The 18532-nt window shown below is 55.2% G+C and overlaps 6 protein-coding genes across 6 annotated transcripts; 3 read left to right on the top strand and 3 right to left on the bottom strand.

Moving 5' to 3' along the window:
- Window positions 1–2217: 2217 nt before the first annotated feature.
- On the bottom strand, window positions 2218–3935 carry BBA_00164 (WLM domain-containing protein; the record flags this gene model as incomplete). The annotated part of the gene is made up of 2 exons (XM_008595261.1): window positions 2218–3740; window positions 3803–3935. The coding sequence occupies 2 exons, from the start codon at window positions 3933–3935 to the stop codon at window positions 2218–2220; spliced, it is 1656 nt and encodes a 551-aa protein (XP_008593483.1).
- Window positions 3936–4334: 399 nt separating this feature from the next.
- On the bottom strand, window positions 4335–6827 carry BBA_00165 (sulfate permease; the record flags this gene model as incomplete). The annotated part of the gene is made up of 1 exon (XM_008595262.1): window positions 4335–6827. One exon carries the CDS (start codon window positions 6825–6827, stop codon window positions 4335–4337), a length of 2493 nt encoding a protein of 830 aa, XP_008593484.1.
- Window positions 6828–9080: 2253 nt separating this feature from the next.
- Window positions 9081–10743, top strand: BBA_00166 (TBC domain-containing protein; the record flags this gene model as incomplete). The annotated part of the gene is made up of 3 exons (XM_008595263.1): window positions 9081–9668; window positions 9762–10543; window positions 10620–10743. The coding sequence occupies 3 exons, from the start codon at window positions 9081–9083 to the stop codon at window positions 10741–10743; spliced, it is 1494 nt and encodes a 497-aa protein (XP_008593485.1).
- A 628-nt stretch (window positions 10744–11371) lies between these two features.
- Window positions 11372–12910, bottom strand: BBA_00167 (hemolysin-III family protein; the record flags this gene model as incomplete). Its single annotated transcript, XM_008595264.1, has 1 exon — window positions 11372–12910. The coding sequence occupies one exon, from the start codon at window positions 12908–12910 to the stop codon at window positions 11372–11374; it is 1539 nt and encodes a 512-aa protein (XP_008593486.1).
- An 816-nt stretch (window positions 12911–13726) lies between these two features.
- Window positions 13727–14483, top strand: BBA_00168 (fms interacting protein; the record flags this gene model as incomplete). Its single annotated transcript, XM_008595265.1, has 3 exons — window positions 13727–14070; window positions 14147–14390; window positions 14442–14483. The coding sequence occupies 3 exons, from the start codon at window positions 13727–13729 to the stop codon at window positions 14481–14483; spliced, it is 630 nt and encodes a 209-aa protein (XP_008593487.1).
- A 2063-nt stretch (window positions 14484–16546) lies between these two features.
- On the top strand, window positions 16547–18115 carry BBA_00169 (FKBP-type peptidyl-prolyl cis-trans isomerase; the record flags this gene model as incomplete). Its single annotated transcript, XM_008595266.1, has 3 exons — window positions 16547–16633; window positions 16759–17229; window positions 17282–18115. The coding sequence occupies 3 exons, from the start codon at window positions 16547–16549 to the stop codon at window positions 18113–18115; spliced, it is 1392 nt and encodes a 463-aa protein (XP_008593488.1).
- Between the last annotated feature and the right edge of the window lie 417 nt (window positions 18116–18532).

The following is an 18532-nucleotide window of genomic DNA, read 5'->3' on the forward strand; positions in this document are numbered from 1 at the left end:
AGCTTTGCGGACAAATATAGTGTGAGAATACTGGAAGGTACCAAACAGAAACCCTGCATGATACAGTGGACTCGAGCGCTGGCACGCACCGCAGCCCAGGGGGCCGCGGTGCGATCGGTGGGGCCTCAGTCCCGCTTGGAGCGTGGTGTGGGCAAGACGAGGGCATCTGTACTTGACTGTATTGATTCATGAACGACGTTCAACCCATCCAAGGTATTTAGAAAATGCATCATCAGCACTTCAATATTGAAATTCTGGTTCCAAGCCCACAAGGCTGCAGACAATGGCTCTCCATGACGACACTCCATAACACCGGCTGTTGACGGCTGTTTGTTTGCAAGCTGTCGTCTGCCAGCTGCCCAACCGGAGATGCACATCTTGCGTAAACACCACTTTGCTCTCGTCCACCCATCAGATAGCAAGATCCTCTTCCTCTCCCTTGGAATATGCCAATATTTACCATCACTGGTGCATCAACTTGGGCAATGTTATCAATGCGCCAGCATGCATCATCCCATTCCATCCCCTCTCCGCTTCAGATCTCGCCTGGTCCACTACCCGCCCTCTCCTTTCCGATAACCTCTCCTCCCCAGGTCAGCCCATCCGCTCTCTCGCCCAGCACCACTTTGCGTCATGCTCGCCTGCCCATGCATTCCCATTGCTCATACTCCTCAGGCCATCTCCGACTCTGCTGCGCCGACCTGCCAGCCTGCCAACCGAGACACCCAGCCCGTGGTAATGCGACTGTACAGCGCTCGCGAAATGCTGGCATCACCAGTGACAACGCACCGTCCAACGGTCCCCGGGGTCCAACTTTACCGTGTCTCAATCCTCCCCGCAATAGATAACGGCTTACGGAACAGACAAGTCTAGCAGGCCTTTGCCAGACATTCAGGATCAACCGACCTTTTTTTTTTCTTTCCTTCAAAAAGACTAGGTTGCGACACACCACGACGCAAGATGCATCTAGAACTGCATTTCCCCCCACCACCCTCCTCTGCCATCCAGCGAATTCCCTCGGCACTTGCTCCCCGGCCCCGTCTTGCCCGTCCAACCAGATGCCTGACAATTTGCAAGACTTGCGTTATCAGAAAAGCCACTTTTTACGCAACAGGCAAGATCTAAGCCCCCCCTCTGGCCTTGCTAACCCCGCTGTGATGAACTACGCACCTCTTTTGACGACGCTGGCGGCGCTAGAGGACGTGGCTCGTTTCTTCAATTTGCGGGGTAATGCGAACAAAAAAACCACCACATTAGTTAGGCTCTTCAGTCTGGCATTTTCCCCAGAGTCCGCACAGACTGAATACCAAGCCCGTCGTGATCCCCCGCCCGCGCGATGGCACTCTGTTTCAAGTCTACCGCCACTTGTAGTACCAACTGATGTACGGGGAGCAACTCGTTCTGCTGTCCGGCTCGCAAACCATGACGCTGGGTTGCGGAGGGCATTGGGTAGAGGGGGTGCGCCTCTGAGGCTATTGGTAGATCGGATACAACTCTTGAACTACCGGATTCTCTTGTCGAGAAATGATGGGGCCGGCCATCCTGGTCCGCCGGGCACACAAGTCTCTAGAGCCCATGCTCCTCTCGCACGACAACCTAGTCCCCCCTTTCTTAAAGTCGGTTGTAAGCTGCCGCCTTGGCCAAGTGGAGAGACAACACTCTGCGACGGATTGGCAGCAACCCCATTGGTCAAGCCCAACCTCATTTTGTCTTCGCCTCGGAGACGTGCAGGTCCGGTTCCCCGCCAGGCTGCCCGATGCGGTAGGAATACAGTACAGCACAGAAACTTCGCATGGTGCTTGCGGCTGGTGATGTTGGTTAACATAAAGTAGCCCTTTGGCAGAGCAATTGGTCGAGGTTGTTTCTGCTCGCTCTTGCAACTCGTTTGCTTGAATGTGACGGCTAGCAATTGTAGAACTGGACAAGGCGCATCGATAGGCAACCATCCCACGTATCTTGCCCAGTGAGTATCCATGGCAGAATCGGCAAGATCTGTAAAGATGGAACATTGTAAATTTTTTACGTCTGTAAAGATTGAATGCGCAGAAGCCGAAGATGTGTATCGAGATACAGTCATGGCTCGTATAAGCCAATCAAAACTCCAAGAATGCATAGTACCTACACCCATCGCAGCAATGAAAACAGAACAATGTAGCCATAGACAGTCGTTATATTCATCCATCATAATCATTATCACCATCATCCACCCAACCCCCGTCACGGCTTCCGCCTACCACAGAGACCGCACACGCCGCAGTCCGCGGCATTCAAATACCCCGTGCTCTCGCACGCCGCGCCGCCGCATCTCCACGCACCCTGCACCGCGTCCGCCCTCAGCACGTTGCCGCAGGCCGCGCAGCGCAGCGCCGCCGCGTCATTCAGCAGCGAGCATAGCGGGCACGTCTTAGCGCCCGCCGCATCACCATTCTCCTTCAAGGGCGCTGCTTCTTCTTCTTCTTTCTTGGCTGCTGCTGCTGCTGATGCTGCCGGACGTTGCCGCTTCGGTGCCGGCGAAGCGGCAAGGCGATGGATTGTAATGGCGGGTCGCGTGGTTGGATTTGGTGTGGCCGCAGTGGGTCGCGAAGAAGAAGACGACGACGACGATGATAATGATGCTGCGACCGGTCTCGGCGCTGCTTCTTTGCGAGTTGACAGTGTTGGTTTGGGGGGTGGCACAGCGTCGCGAATGTGCGGAATATCGTGTAGACGCAACGGCCGCGCGGTAACGCGGGGTACCTCGCGTAGCATATCCGTCTGGGTGATTCTGCCTCTGCCGCTGCTGCTCTCCGGCTCGGTCTTGACGCGCGGCCGCACAGCGTCCGCCCCGTTCTTCCTCCCGCCGTCCCGTTCGGCGTTGAAGCCGCCCGGCGGCCGCGCAAACACGCTCCGTAGCTCGTCGCGCTCGTTGCGCGCTGATGGGTCGTTGCCGTCCTCGTCCTCGCACACCTTGACCATGACGCCGCCATCTCCGTCCTTCATCTTCTTCCCATCCAAGTCCACCGCATCATCCTTCTCTTCCTCCTCCTCCAAGTACACCTCAAACTCGCTATCACTTTCCGTCTCTTCACCCTCCTCATCCTCTCCCTGACTCTTCACATCCTCCTCCACCTTTTGCTTGTCAAACCTCGCCAGCGCCGCCGCCGCTCTCAGCTCCCTGCCCCTCGCGCTCCCCGCCACGCGCGGCCTCCCGACCACCTTTTTGCCGCCCTCGAGCTTCACCTTTTCCGCCTCGTCCGCGCCCAGCGCCATTCCATTCACGCCAAACTTTTTCGCAATCCGTCTTTCCTTTTGCTCCTTCCACGACCGCTTCGGTTTCCGCTTGCGGCCGCGCCCCCCTCGGCCCCGCCGCGATCTATACGTGCCCCCGCAGAGATGCGCCGGGAGCGGCTCCTCCTCCCCCACGACGTCCCGCTCCCACGCGCCGGTATCGAGCGTCGCGCCCCGGCCCCATATTCCTTCTCCCGTGTAACCCTTTTCCCAAAGCGCCGTCATGGCGGCTGCGTAGGCGTCCCGGACGGCCCAGAACGCGCGCGCGTGGTGCATGTGCGTGCAGTGCGCGAGCTCGTGCATCATGACCATTTGCACGTACCGAAACGGCAGCCACCGGTGCGGCGCGTGCACCGATTTCAGGACGAGCTGGATGACCTCGCCGGCGTTGAAGTTGCGGCCGACGAATTCGCGGTTGGGCTCGTACTCTTCGAGTGTGACGACGGAGAGGTGGTGCTCCTTCATGATGGGGACTGGCAGGATTGTTAGCGAGCCGCGAAAGGGGATGAGCGAATGGGCTGGCGGGGGAGCGTACGGCATTGCGCGGCGATTCGCTCGAGAAACTTTTCGGCGGTAGAGAAATCGGGCCCGGGCAGAGGCTTGATAAAGACAATGTTGGGATTGGGCTGCGTTCGCCGGGCATTAAGCCGCTGAATGCCCACCGGCATGGCAGTGGTGGTGCCGCGCACAAGATGATGTCTCCGTAAGAGTTTGAGGTTGAGGGCTTTTCCGGGAAGAAACAGGTCTTCTTTTAGTAGGCTGGGACAGTTGACGTGGTGTAGTTGATAAAAGGCTAAAGATGCAGCGTGACTGAACGCGAGTTTCTTGTCGCGAAATCACGTGATTTTAATTGCCATCATTATCGCCACATCTACATCATTTGCTATTCTCAAGATTTCGATGCGAAAAGTACATGTGTCAGATGCTTGGAAGTTTGTTCAAGAACGATATCCTTCAGGTCGAATGCATGTCATGGTCTGCTCAAATGCACCAGCCTCAGTAAGATAACAAAACGCTAATGCAAAACTATGCTCGCTAAATCACAAATGCATAAAGAATGTATAGAATCAAGACGCCTCTGTTCTAGAGGCGGCGCGAAATTCTTCCCTCGCCTGAACGTTGGATATGGCACTCTGAACGGCGCTCGTCAAGTCAACATGGAAGAGTGGCCTGTCTAAACCGCTGATAATCGCACCCTTGCGACGCTGGCGCAGCGTCCCTGCCAAATTTGGTGGCTTCTCGTCATCGAATGATGTAGAGACGGGCGAGTCCAAATCCGAGTCGCCCAAATCACCCGCCTTGCCCATCTCCTCGTCAACCGCTCGGCTGTGGCGAAGAACCAGGTCGTGTGCACTTTCCTCTGCGACTGCAGCGGCAGAGTCTTTGCCGCCAATCTCGGCCACGCTGAAAATGGAGCGCCAGCGGTGCGGAACGCTGTCGGAGGGTGCCGTGGGCACGCCAAAGCCACCGGCAATGAGGGCGCGCTTGGTCCAGCGGTTGTTGATGCAGGAAATATGCCAGTCCACCACCTCAGGGGCCGTGTACTTGTCAAGCTGGTTGCGCACATCAATGAGGCGTTGGACCGAAGTAATGTCTACATGGTTCACGGAGCTAAAGTCGAGAATAATGGCCTTGAGGGTCGGCAGTCGATCCTCGTGAGTCTCGCGGCTCTTGGCCGTCCTGCGGGGGCCGGGGTTGTTCCACGGTCGGTCACCCTTGCGGTCAAACATCTCGGGGCTGGTGCGCTGTGTCTGGGCCTTGATATAGTCGACAAGGTACTCCAGAGAGTGGTTGGCGTTGGGGTAGTTGAAACCCTCGGAGAAGCGGTAGATAAAGACGCCAGGGTACGGATTCTCGAGCTCAACCTCGGGGTTGGAGCCGTCGCCGTGGTCCAGAGGCAAGAATACGTTGCGTGAAGAGCTCTCCAGCGTCTCAGTAAATGTGCCGTACTCGCCAACAACCTCCGAGTGGTCGGCTCCAATGACGTGGTCGCCGAGAACGGAGTGAACGCGGACCTTGCCCATGAATCGGCCACGTGCCTTGAGAATACGGAAGAGAAGAATAGCCGCTGAAAGACTGACCGTGGCATACAAGCCTTCCTCAAGGTGGACAAAGATACTAACAAAGATACCAATGAAGAAGACAAAGACCTCAAGAGGCGAGACCCTCCAAAACTGGTAGATAGTGTTGGGAGGTGTGACGAGATCACCGACGGCGTGGATAATGACGGCAGCCAAAGTTGCGCTCGGAATGTAGAAGAAGACGGTCGTGAGAAGATAGGTGGCAATAAGTACTACGAGACCAGTAACGATGCCGGCAGCAGGCGTGCGGACGCCGGCCTTGGAATTGACAGCAGTACGACTGAATGAGCCAGTGGAGGGATAGCCGCCGAGAAAGGGTCCGAGAATGTTGGTCATGCCTATGGCAACCATTTCTTGAGAAGGGTCAATGGTGTAGTTGTTCACACGGCCGAAAGACTTGGAAATGGCAATATGCTCGACGAGCATGACAATGACGGTGGCGGGCAAGTGCATGGCAAATTTGGAAATGAGCGCGCTGTCCAAATGAGGAGAGCCGACGTTCTGGAAGCCCTTGGGGACGGCACCAAGGACGCGAAAGGCCGGCTGCTCACGGCGGTTTCGATTGACGAGCCATGAGATCATGGTGTAGAGTAAAATGGCAAAGACGGTTCTCATGGTGTTGGCAAAGAAGATGAGGCGCTTCTTGTTGGGCCATCGTTCGGCGGCGCGGGTCAGCGTATATCGGATGAGATACAGTTGAAACAAGGCGGTAAGACCGAGGGCGGCATCGAGCTTGATGTGAGGGAGATTTTTCAAGGAATTAATGAACACTTTGTAGGTGGCATCTCTGTTGGAGAAGCTGTAAAGACCCAGGAGAGCAGGCAACTGGCTGACGCCAATGGTGATGGAAGAACCTGTCATGAAGGCAGACAGGGATGTAATGGAGGTCAAATCAACCAGCCAGCCAAGACGAAGTAGACCCATGCCTAACACAATACAGCCTGCAATGATGGACAGGGCAGAGGCAATAACGTTGGCCGAGTAAGGCAAGCCAGCAGACGTCAGATCTGCCACGACGGTGCCGACGACGGTGGACAGCACAGCGACGGGACCAATGGAAATATCTTTCGAGGTACCAAAGATCCAGTAGATGATGACGCCCATGAAAGAAGAGTAGAGACCGAATTGAGGCTCTAGATTAGCCAGCATGGCATAGGCCATGCCCTGAGGAACGAGGATAGCACCGATGGTGATGCCGGCGATGAGATCACCAGCAAACCACTGCAGATTGTAATGCGTGATCCACGAAAGAAAGGGGAATAAAGATTTGATGTAGGCGGCCGTCTCTTGACGCGTAGGAACCTGCTCCTGAATCCACTCGAGAGAAGTGGGAGGGCCTTCGAAGAAGGAGTCGCTGGTCTGGGTGGACATGACAGACTCGCCTCTGGTGATGATATCGCGGCCGCGGTCAGGGTCCTCCACCCGGATGCCAAGACCCTTGGCGAGGCCATGGCCGATCTTACTGGAGATGCCCGGCATGGCTGTGACGTGAGACTCTGGTGTGGAGGCGGAGGAAGAGGAAGCGAGGAGAGCGGGAGAGGGAGGGCCTTATATCGCAAGAGGTGAGGCCGAAGCTACGCCGCCATGTCGATGTTGATAAATGACGGCATGAAGGGGTTCGAGACAGTACGGTATACGGTAGGTACCGGCTAAGCCAGGGCCGAGCTGCCTTTCCGGGTGTCGAGGAAGTGTGCGAAGCGTCTCTGGCAAAGATGAGGCTAGGCGCAACAGCAAGCTAGACAAAATCAAGAAAACCGTCGAGGCCACGCTTCCCACGCCGCCGACGTAGACAGGGAACACGAAGGTATTTAGCAGCGGCGCCGTGTATGTTGTGGCTTGGCTGAGTGAGGGAGTAGCGTTGTGTAAGCCGACTAGCCACGAGACATACGCCCAACCAGTCGACGTTGAGTTTTGCGTCAGACGCGGCTTGTCGGCGTGGGGTCAGCAGGGTGACGGCGGAACAAGTGTGTGACTTGTCAGGGAGCGAAGAAAGCTGGAGAAGAGACAAAAAAAAGGCGTCTGGTGGGGAGGGCAGCGGAAAGGCTGCTGGATCGGGAATCGCGGTGGCCGGGACCAGACGATGTCCAAGGGGAAGAGAGATTGGTAGGTATTGGCGTGGTGGCAATGTGTGAGGTCGGAATCGCGAGGTGGCGGGGTTGTTGTTTTGATGGAGGGGAGAGAGGCCTTGGCCAAGTGCGGTTCCATGATTTCCTTGTCCACCCCGACGAGCCCTTTTTGTCCTACTCTTTTGCCTTGTCGTCGGCTGTTTTGTTCACCAACGCCGGAGACGCTGGAGAATCACGACATCAGGATGTCGTTGTAGGTCCACATGGAGAGATGTCGCCATCGGTTCTAGCCTGGAGCAGCAAAGGCCAATCCACGTGTTTCGGTGGATATTGGGCGAGGTCGCGAGTACCCAATGTGTTGGGGAGAAATGCCGAATAGATCATGTGAATGATACTGCTATTTATATCATGGAGAACCAAAGCAGTGAAGGCGCTAGAGATGCTAGAGATCTGCTGCAGCGTCATTTCCAGAGCGCCTCTGCTTCGTTCCAGACGCACGACCCCTTCTGGATTGCGCAGTTATAGGCGACCTTTGCTTACAAACGCGGACCCTTGACCAGCCAGCTACAAGATCTTGGACCTCAATTTCTTCCATCATGACCAATTGCCCCAAGATCCGGTTCCATCAGCACCATATTTCATCTCGCATTCCAATTATTTATCCTCTTTATCCTCTTTCTCTTCTTTACCCATCGAGCTACTTCTTCCACCCCAATTTTTTCTTTAGTTCCACGTCGCAGACGTCACTTTCGAATTCCATCTGTTGCCACCTTTACGACCCCCCCCTCAAATATAATCCTACCTCAACGTGGCACACCAGTTCTTCGCCGGCAAAACCGGCGCCCCAAGGCCAAGCAATATCCAGATGGCCCGGCGAGGGCCCGACAGTTTACACGGCACCATTGTGCCGTCCGGCATACCTTTATTAGTACATGTCGTGCCGGCCTCTTGGCCTTTTGGCTCAAGGCTGTTTATTGTCAGGACCTACGATACCATGCTTGACACTGCTTGTATTTCCACCATCGCAAGACCACACTAGCTCTCAATCTTGGAAGTGGACGATTTTGATGCGAAAACATGACGCAACTGTAAAGATATGCCCCAATCTCGCACACACATAGACACTGGCAGCTGTTGCAGCATCTTGACACCGTTCTAGGCCTGCCGATCATCCGAGATGTCTAAGGAGTACTGCTTGAGGTTCTTGCCGTGTCTTAACAAACACTCTTCCGCGAGCTAAATATAAGCTGCTGTCTGAAAGATGAGCCTAGACCCCTATTCAGAGCCGGCTCAGACATGACTGGTATTTACACAATTGCCCGTTATGAAAGAGAGCACGGCCTGAGCAACTTCTTGTACTAGTGGTCAGGTATGACCACCACATAACAACGTACATATGCACACCATGCTAGCACCGAAATGCCATCATTCAAAGCCTGAGTTGAAAAGCCCTCTTCAATTGAAGACAGGTATAATTATTAATAACACATATCTGAAACAGCATTCCTCAATACGCAAGGCTGAGCCAGCTTTGCCTCACCTGTCCCACCATACCAGCCACCCCACTAAACCACCACCACTCTACGCGGTTGCGCGGCCACTCAATGTATCATCTGCCTCTCTTCCTCATCCCCCCCCCCTTCTCGGGCCCTGCCCAAGACTCACAATGACCACCAGTCCCTCTCGCGAGGGCACCACGCCGACCGCCCACCACCACTTCCAGCACCCGACGCAGCACAACTCCCTCCTCCACACGGACCTCCAGCCGCCGCCGTCACCGCGCACGCACCGCGCCCTTCGCCGGCTGCAATCTGCTCACACGCTCGGCGCCAAAGCCGCGAGCCAAGGGAGCTTGCTCATCTCGCCGCACTACCGCGACGCGCTGCATCGCAATGCCTCCCCAGTGCGGAATCCTGGCGGCCCTGTCGCGCCGCCGCCGCTGCCGCCGCTGCCGTCGGCGACAACAACAACAACAACAGTGGTCGTGCCGGCGACGACGACAGGCACGACGACGCAGCAGAGGCAGACCCGAGGCCGCGCCAACAGCGATGCCATCTCGCCAATGATGCACCAGATGAACGCCGTGGGCGCGGCGCGGCGGACTGGGAGTAGCAAACCCATCTTTTCGCACGGCCACCTCTCGCTACAGCAGATCATCCGCGAGGGCCCCAACGATGGTGACTTTATTGGGGCGCTGGAGAGCGCGCGGTGGAAAGTCGTCGACGAAGGCGTCAAGAGTGCCGAAGACGGCATGGTACGTGTTGTTCCTCCTCTCGCGCAAGCGTGTATCACATTCTCTAGATGAGACGTAGAAAACTGACGCAGCCTGTGTCGAAACACAAAACAGTCCACCCTCCGCATCTACGTCTGGCTCGTCCTTCTCGACGCCCCCATCACGCCCACCGACGACTACCTCGCTCTCATCCATCGTGGTGCGTCGCCCGCCTACGCCAAGATCCGCAACGACACCTTTCGCACGCTGACGACGGATCCGCTCTTCCGGCGGCGCGTCAGCGAGGCGAGCCTCATTCGGCTCCTCAACGCCGTCGCCTGGAAGCTACACGACGCGCGTGCGGAGGAGCGGCAGACGGCGCGTGGAGGAGGAGGAGACGACGCGGCAGTGGCGGTGCCCAGCCGGCCTGGCAGTAGCCACTCGTCGGCGCGGCCGACGCTGGAATCGCTCACCGGCGGCAGCATGTCCGGGACGGCGTCGCGGTCCGGCGCGCCGGAACCCGGCACCTACGTGCAGGGCATGAACGTGCTTGCCGCGCCGTTCTTGTACGCGGCGCGCAGCGAAGGTGAGGCTTTCGCCGCCTTCCACACGCTCTTGACGCGCGAGTGCCCCGCCTACATTCGCGGCGCCATGACGGGCGTGCACCGCGGCCTCGCGCTCGTCGACCGCGTGCTCGCCGTCGTCGACCCCCGTCTCAGCATGTACCTCACCGCCAAGGGGCTGTCGGCCGAGATTTACGCCTTTCCCTCGGTACTGACGCTCTGCGCCTGCACGCCCCCCCTACCCGAGGTGCTCAAGCTCTGGGATTTCTTGTTCGCGTACGGGCCGCACCTGAATATCCTGTGCATCGTGGCGCAGCTCACCATTATGCGTGCGCAGATTCTGCAATCTCCCAGGTACGTGTCCGCGGGTCTGGTCCTTTATGGATGCTTTCTTTAATACCCTCTGGGTTTCTAATTTGGATGCGCGTAGCCCGAACAAGGTCCTGCGGTCGTTTCCGCCACTTAATGCCGACCTCATCAAGAGTGTCACCATTGGCATCATCAAGCAGATTCCCGACGACGTCTACGCCGACATTGTCGTCCATGCGCAGTAGCACGGGCCTGCCTGTACTGACTCTTTCATTTCGTTTCAAAAGGTATTGTACTTGAGGAGTTTTCATGATTACAAGCCTTGCTCTTTGCTAGGCAGACGCTTGCACGTCGTCACGAATTTACGGTTTTTAATTTTCATGTTGTTTTCGGATCGGCTGTCATTTCATTTCATTGGAACGAATATTATTATTTTTATGACGAATACCCGTTTACGAGTGCATTGGGATACATCACGCATGGCTCTAAGAAAGTGAAATCTAATGTCTTTGATTTATAAACATGTGAGAGGCTCGTGTAGCATCCACGCAGTCGTCCTGAAGAACTGTGCGGTGTACTCATCTAACGAGTAATGAATGTATGCTGAAGAAACGAATGTGAAAATGCCAAAATTGCCAAATGTGTCCCAAACGCCCGTATGTATGATGCGGTAAATGTGTGCAGCTTCCTAATGCATCTCATCTTCCGTCCACCAATGGACAGTTTACTAGCCGCCAGGCGAGGCGACCTCTGTCGTCAATCATATACCGTCCGCATAACCCACATCCCTCATATTCTCTGCGTCAACATCGTACATATATAAAAGTGCCACCTGCGGCTGTGATCATCATGTATGCGGCAGATACAAGTTGTCTAGTAGGCAGGGCAGCCGTCGAGAGCGCGGCCAAAAGCATTGGCAAAGAACTGCTGCATGGCCGTGTAGTGAAACATGATACCACCGAGCACGGCAGCGTGCCAGAGGTTGTGGCTGCCGCCAATGTAGTCAAACATGCCAGGCCACCAACACTCGGGAATCTTGCTCGCGTACACGATGGCGCCGCCAAAGTAGACGAGCACCGACTTGAGAATGGGCGAGTAAAAGTCAATAACAAACTCGGAGCCGTGCGTGTAGAGTAGCTGCACAATAGGCATAAAGCCCGTCAGGGCTAAGCCGACGAAGAAGGCGACGCGCGCCCAAGCCATCTCCGGTCCGTTAAACTTGGGATGCCAGGGCAGGATGACGCCGCCCACGCCGAGGGAGGCCGTCAGCAGCATATAGGTCCAGCGACTGATAGGGTCGCAGTAAAAGGCCGTGTACTCGGTCGTCATGATGGACGCCGCGATGAGTAAGGAGATGCCCGTGTAGTCGACACATGCAAAGATGGAGATGGCATTGACGTCGGCTACAGAGTTCATCGTGTGCCAGATGACGGAGCACACAAGCGTAAGGCAGGCCATGATAAAGAAGACGGCCGCCACAAAGACGTCGCTCTTGGTGCTGAGCGAAAAATTGGTGCTGGTCGGGTAAAAGTAACAGGCGATGGCAAGCACCAGCACCAAGCCGAGAGCGTGAGACCAGATGTTGATAAACTCGTTGGAAATGTTGAACATGGAGCACACACACTCAAGCTTCGTCTCGGTAAAGCGATAGCCTTTGTGGATGTGAGGGTTGTTGCGCCACGGGACGGGCAGCTCATGGTACGCCAAAAGTCGTCGTTCCTTTGCCAAAAGGATGGCTTGCTGGATATGCTCCTCCAGAGATAGGGCGGCACGCTTGGCGCGCTCGAAACCCTCGTCCATGACTTCTCTGGCACGCTCGATGCTTTCCGTGGCCACACGACGACCCTCGCCCATAAAGGCCCCAGCGGCGGTGGCGGCATTGGCAAAGCTCTGCTCGCGCAACTTGTGCGCACGCTCCTCGAACTCGGTCAACATACCCTCGAGCAGATCAATACCGACGCATGCCTTTTCGTGGAGCGACTCGGTCGCCGCCAGCGTCTCCTGGTACCGGGTCTCTAGTGTCTCAACCATGACATGCAGACGGCGGCGACCGGCGCCAATGACTTCCTCAGAGGCCTGGGAGCAGCGGGTGCGGACGGCCTGGAGGGTGGAAAAGGCGCGGGAAAAGTTGTAGTCGCGGCTCATGTCGCCGTAGCGCTCGATAAACTCGAGGCGGCGCTCCAGCTCCGAGAGGAAGAGGTCGACCTTGAGCAACAGGCTCTCTTCGGTATCCATGATTTGGCCGACGATGGACTTGCGGCGCGGGAGGGAAAAGGAGTGGCGGCGACGGTTGAGGGCCGGCTGGTCGTTGGCAGCGGTGTCGGCGCCGGATGTCGTCGCGGACGTGAGGGCGTCTTCACTCTTGCTCGGCCTGCCGGAGCAAGTTGGTGTCAAAGCTGTGACGGTCGGCATAGTGGGTGAAATGGCCGCGGGGTGGGTTGGGGTTAGACGCAACAACTCATGAGGGGAGGAAGGGGAGTCCGGGCGCGCGCAGGTGTCCAAAGGGTTGCTATTGCTGCGGCTGGCTGGCTGGGCTGCAGAGGACGTGAGGCGGTGCAGCGAAAGATTTTCAGATCGACGTCGAATGGGATGCGGCACGAGCAGTCGGCCTCTGCAGCAATTGGTTGGGTAAGATGAAGGAGAAATGGGGGTCCCTGCGGTTTATTAATGGATGCCAGCTTCTCAACAAAGCCAACGTGGGTGGAGAAGAGCGATGCGAGGCGATTCGCCCAGGGGAAATGCGGGTGCTGATTTCGGCCAAAGGCCAACGTGCATTCGGAGTACCGATGGTGAAGCGGCAAAGATGGTGTGTCGCAGCACGGGGGATCTACGCATGCACTGGCATGTTGGGACGAGAAGAAGAGCGAAAGAAGAGGGATTTTCCGTATTGAATGCAACGCCGGAATTTGTCGTGACGTGAGAACCTTGGCGGCAGTCCCCGTTTGTAATAAGATCAAGTGGCGTGGAGGCTGACAGTGTCTGACCCAATTAATATCATTAATTATTGTCTCGTCGCTGGATTCGGCGCAACCGCACCGCCATATTGCCAGCACTTGAGGCTGCTGTGGCTCGTGCAAGTGTGGCTAGCTTGGCGGCCCTGCATTCCGAAGTTGGCCCAGATCAGTTGTTAACTTGCTGCTCGACTCTGTGTGTGCAACACACCCCAGATCACCACCAACATTTGGGATTCGACATAACGACTAGATCATTGCACGAACCATCGTCCAAATGACTATTGATAAAATCATCAGCGACCCCAGCCTCGCCGCTGTCTTGCAGGTGTCGGACCAGGCACGCGATCAGGCCCTCGACCTGCTGCAACTAGTCGCTCAGGCCAGCACGCGCCCGACGCCTGAAAACCAGGTCGAGATTGCCAAGCAGCAGAAGCGTCTCCTGACGAGCATATCGCACCTGCGCGGCCTGCAACGAAACGCGTCGTTTGCGGCGCGCGGCACCAAAACACAGACGGCCGAGCGCCGCCAGGACGTCGATCGCCTCCATCTGCAGCTGCAGAATTTGTACTACGAGCAGCGTCACCTCCAAGGCGAGATTGTCGCCTGCGAGTCGTACGAGTACGTGTTGACAAGCTTGCTCTCACAAGCCTCGCTGCTTTGTTGTTGGATATGGTTGAGCTAATATTTTGTTAAGCCACAAATACCAGCAGCTGCCGCTGATTCCGGTAGAGGAATTTCTCGCGCAGAACCCAGACCGCGCCACCGACGACGAAAATGAGCTCATGTATGCGAGAATTGAGCATGAGAGAGCCGAACGCGAAGGCCTAGAGCAGCGTCGACAAGAGCTGCTCAAGAGAAAGCAGAAGCTGATTGCCGAAAATATGCGCCGTAAGGAGGATCTTGCCAACCTCGACCAGAACCTGGAAAAGTTCATCGATGTAAGTGCGCTGCAGTTGCAGGTCAATCCGAGCGTGCTAACATGGAGAAAGGCCGCCAAGCCCATCCTAGAGCTCTTTGAGAAGGCTCCTTGAGGAAGCAACCAAGACACAATCAAAGCACAAGAAGATGATGACATGCAAAGGGTCCATGATCAATCATCGCGTGCTCGCGAAGCTAGAGCCACCTTGGTTGCATATAAATTGGGCAAGCCGGACGTGATACCAACGACAGCTACGCCAAGCAGATTCAGCTCTGCGCTGTTCTGATCTATATTAGCAAGGCTGACTTGCGTGAAGAGCGGCACGTGAGCAAACATTGTCTTGTGGGAACCAGATCTTGGTTAAGATGCGGTGAGCACAGCCACTTCAGACCAGACAGTCAATGGAGGCCAATGTCCTAAAGCGCTGGCGAGAAATGGCAACCTACTTGGTTACCTTTGCGCAAGACGCACTCGAAAATCTACAGGCCCTCGAGTGAATGCGAAGTTCGGCGCCAAGGACGGCGATGGTGGTGGGCGCAGAGACTATGGGCTTGAATTAGGCGTACGCTCGAATTCCAGCTGATCCCGCCGTAAGATAGCCGAGGCTGGCTCTCACACTATTGTTTCCTGGCATACCAATTGTCAACTATCATCTTTCAGGTGTGAATACGCTTTTACGTTTTTCACCGAAACGAATTCGTTCTATGGATAGGTCAACAATCAATTGTCGGTTTCTTTATTTTTTCACCATTCTCTTACTTGAGTGAAACATGATTATAATGTCTCCTCAGCTGAGCCGCTTGTATGATTCAAAAGTCCACGCCCCTTTCCGCGAGTCTCAAAGAACCGGACGGCCCTTGTTGCAAAAGACTGCCGATTGGCATTGGCTTCGATTATGGGGCGTCGACAATTCAGCCAATATTCAAGGATATCGTAGGACCCGAAAAAAGAAAACGTTGTCAGCGTCATTTGTGGCAACCAAATCTGGCAGAGAACGTTTTTTCTTTTTTCTCAATCTTTATTCTGCGGTAATAATAAATAATGCTCATGTTGCTCGTACTATATGTTTCAGCGCCGCGTGCACTTTGTGGTAGTGGTGGCTGCTCGGTAGCCTTGGCGCTCCCTCTTTGCTTGTCAATGAGAGTAGGTAACATTGAACGTTGAGGCTACAATGGTCATATAGAAGAGACGTCATGAAACAAAACAGGCCAGCAAATCAGCTGCGGTTCAGTTGTTTCCCGTGAGCGAGGCGGGACGCCAATTCTCCGGATTCGCATCACGTCGCGCCGCAGAAACACGGGTTTTTCCTATCACTGGCATTGGCTACTCACGATGCATTTTTTCCTATTGTATCCCGGAGTAATATGACGCACATGACGCCTCTGGTCCCAGAGTCTCTTTGCAAAGGCAGAAGAGATGGATGTCGTGCGAGCGGAAAGGATTCTTGCCAAACGAGCACGAGCCAAAATTTCTGAGTATCTACATATTCATAGATTGATCACTACTCTGTACACACAGCAAGTAGCGAGCTCGACACCTACCTATATCAACTATGATCCTCTGTCGCTACAGTAATAATTGATATTACTAGTGTATCGCACGTTGTAGTCTCTTGTGGTCCAAGTGGCCCGCGGTGAGCTCCAAGTACAGCAATTGTCCCACAATGTTCGAGATGCGTGAGTAGGGTTTTGGATCGGGATATATTTGAGGTCGCAATAGCTTTGTCCCTTGACTAACCCGTCCTATACATGCTCGGTATCAACAAGACAACGTTGAAGGCGGTGGAGGAACAGGATTATGGTGCCCACTTAAACTCTGGCGGGGGTTTTCTTGGTTGCTGAGACAGCAGCTGTGCGGAACCTCGATAAGACCTTATCGCAGCCTCTGATTGACTCTTTGTGCTTTTTGGCGGGGCGGTCCCTGGCTTTAGGTGGGTGGCAGAAAACTGCTGGACAAAGATTTTTTCCAGAGGCCGCGACGGCGCAATGTGAAAAAAAAAAAAGTGACGCCCTTCCAGCTTCTTTTCTCTCCATCCTACTTCACACCCTTACCACCACCTCTTTTTTCCGTACCCGATCGTGGAATCTGTTTCGTTGTAGACTTGACCTTCTATATACGAATCATTTCTTAGATCTTCTCTTCCTTCCTTAACTTCTTCATATCTCCATCTTCAAAATGGCTGGCATCTCTGGTCCCGTTTATGGCCTCGAGGTCCCTCCCGGCGAGATCCTGATCCCCGCCTCCATGGACTTCCCTGCATCAGTAAGTTGTCTATAGTAGACCGGTCGCAATTGCGCTTGCATTGAGCATATGATGCCGCGGCATTGACCCACGGCACGAACTTTTGCGTCGCCGATTAGATTCGAAGCTAACTCGATACCTGGTAGTTCCGCATTACCATGGCTGCTGTTGATCCTACCGAGGAGCCCGAGGCTGATGAGGAGGGCAATATCCCCAAGATTCCTCGTTCTACCCTCCGTCTTGTCAAGCGCGCTTTCCCTGGCCTCGACGAAGACGAGGACGACGAGATGGATGATGAGTACCTGAAGGCTCTTCTCGCTGGCTCTGACGATGATGACGAGGATGATGAGGAGGAAGAGAACGGCGGCCCCAGCGACCCCGCCAAGTCCAAGAAGTCTAGCCAAGCCGCTGCCATCAAGAAGCTCCTTGCCGCCACCCAGGACGATGACGATGAGGACATGGAGGATGCCCCCACTAAGTCCAAGTCCAAGGGCAAGGGTAAGGCCGCCCAGGGAGATGATGACGATGAAGACGACGAGGATGATGAGGATGACTCAGATGACGAGGAGGGCGCTGACCTCGAAAACTTTGTTCTTTGCACCCTCGACACCGAGAAGGTAAGCCTTGAAGCCACAGCCTAGCCACCTGTCCCCGCTAATTCTTTTGCAGAACTATCAGCAGCCCCTCGACATCACCGTGAACCAGGGCGAAAAGGTCTTCTTTGTCGTGTCTGGCACCCACACTGTTTACCTTACTGGTAACTACATCATGGATGACGATGAAGACGACTACGATGAGGATGATGAAGACGACGACTACGACGACTCCCCTGACGAGCTCGAGTACGCCCTGGGTGAGGACGACGATGAGAGTGACGAACTCGACGATGTTGCCGATCCCCGTGTCACCGAACTCGACTCGGAGGATGAGGATGCGCCTCAGCTGGTCGATACCACCAAGAAGGGCAAGAACAAGCGCACTGCCGAGGAGGCTGAGAACCTTGACGAGCTGATTTCCAAGGACGACGCCAAGCTCTCCAAGAAGCAGCAAAAGAAGCTCAAGAACAACCAGGGCGAGGCTGTCGCTTCTGACGACAAGAAGGACGCTAAGAAGGTTCAATTCGCCAAGAACCTTGAGCAGGGTCCTAGCGGCTCTACCAAGGCTGCTGTTGGTGTCAAGGTCGTTCAGGGCGTCACCGTTGACGACCGCAAGATTGGCTCCGGCCGCGTTGTCAAGAACGGCGACAGCGTCGGTGTCCGCTACATTGGCAAGCTCCAGAACGGCAAGCAGTTCGATGCCAACAAGAAGGGCAAGCCCTTTACCTTCAAGGTTGGTAAGGGCCAGGTCATCAAGGGCTGGGACGTCGGTGTCGTCGGCATGTCGATTGGTGGCGAGCGTCGCCTGACTATCCCCGCCAATCTCGCCTACGGCCGCCAGGCTCTGCCCGGCATTCCCGCCAACAGCACGCTGACCTTTGACGTCAAGCTGCTCGAGATCAAGTAAACGCATAGCGTCTGTTTTGTAATCTCGTGTTTCCTTTGTATTTATAGCCGTCTCAGCAGAATCGCTGAGTTTAGGCTGGACATTTTCGGGCTTGGAGTTTACATGTTGTTATCTATCGTGCAATCAAGAGCCTGGCGCGTGCATCAAGGGACTAAAGGTTCCACGATGGTGTCAAGGCGAGGACTTGCATTGCATGGGTTGGCGTATAAGTCATTACTTTGTGTATCATCTATCCTGATGGTAGCTGCTAGCCTTGTCTAGACACATGCCGTCATGAATAAAAGTTGAATTTAAATGTTTCGATGGTCTTAACTATTTGCCCAGCATGTTTGCATTTGGCCTGTCGCGCTCAACAGCCTTCACTCCGTGTTTTCTTCCTGCAGTGAAAGAGCTGCTTGCACCCCTCCTTCCTTCCAG

The sequence above is a fragment of the Beauveria bassiana genome, assembly GCF_000280675.1.
Source record: "Beauveria bassiana ARSEF 2860 unplaced genomic scaffold BBA_S00001, whole genome shotgun sequence".
In the NCBI taxonomy this organism is placed as follows: Eukaryota; Fungi; Ascomycota; class Sordariomycetes; order Hypocreales; family Cordycipitaceae; genus Beauveria; species Beauveria bassiana.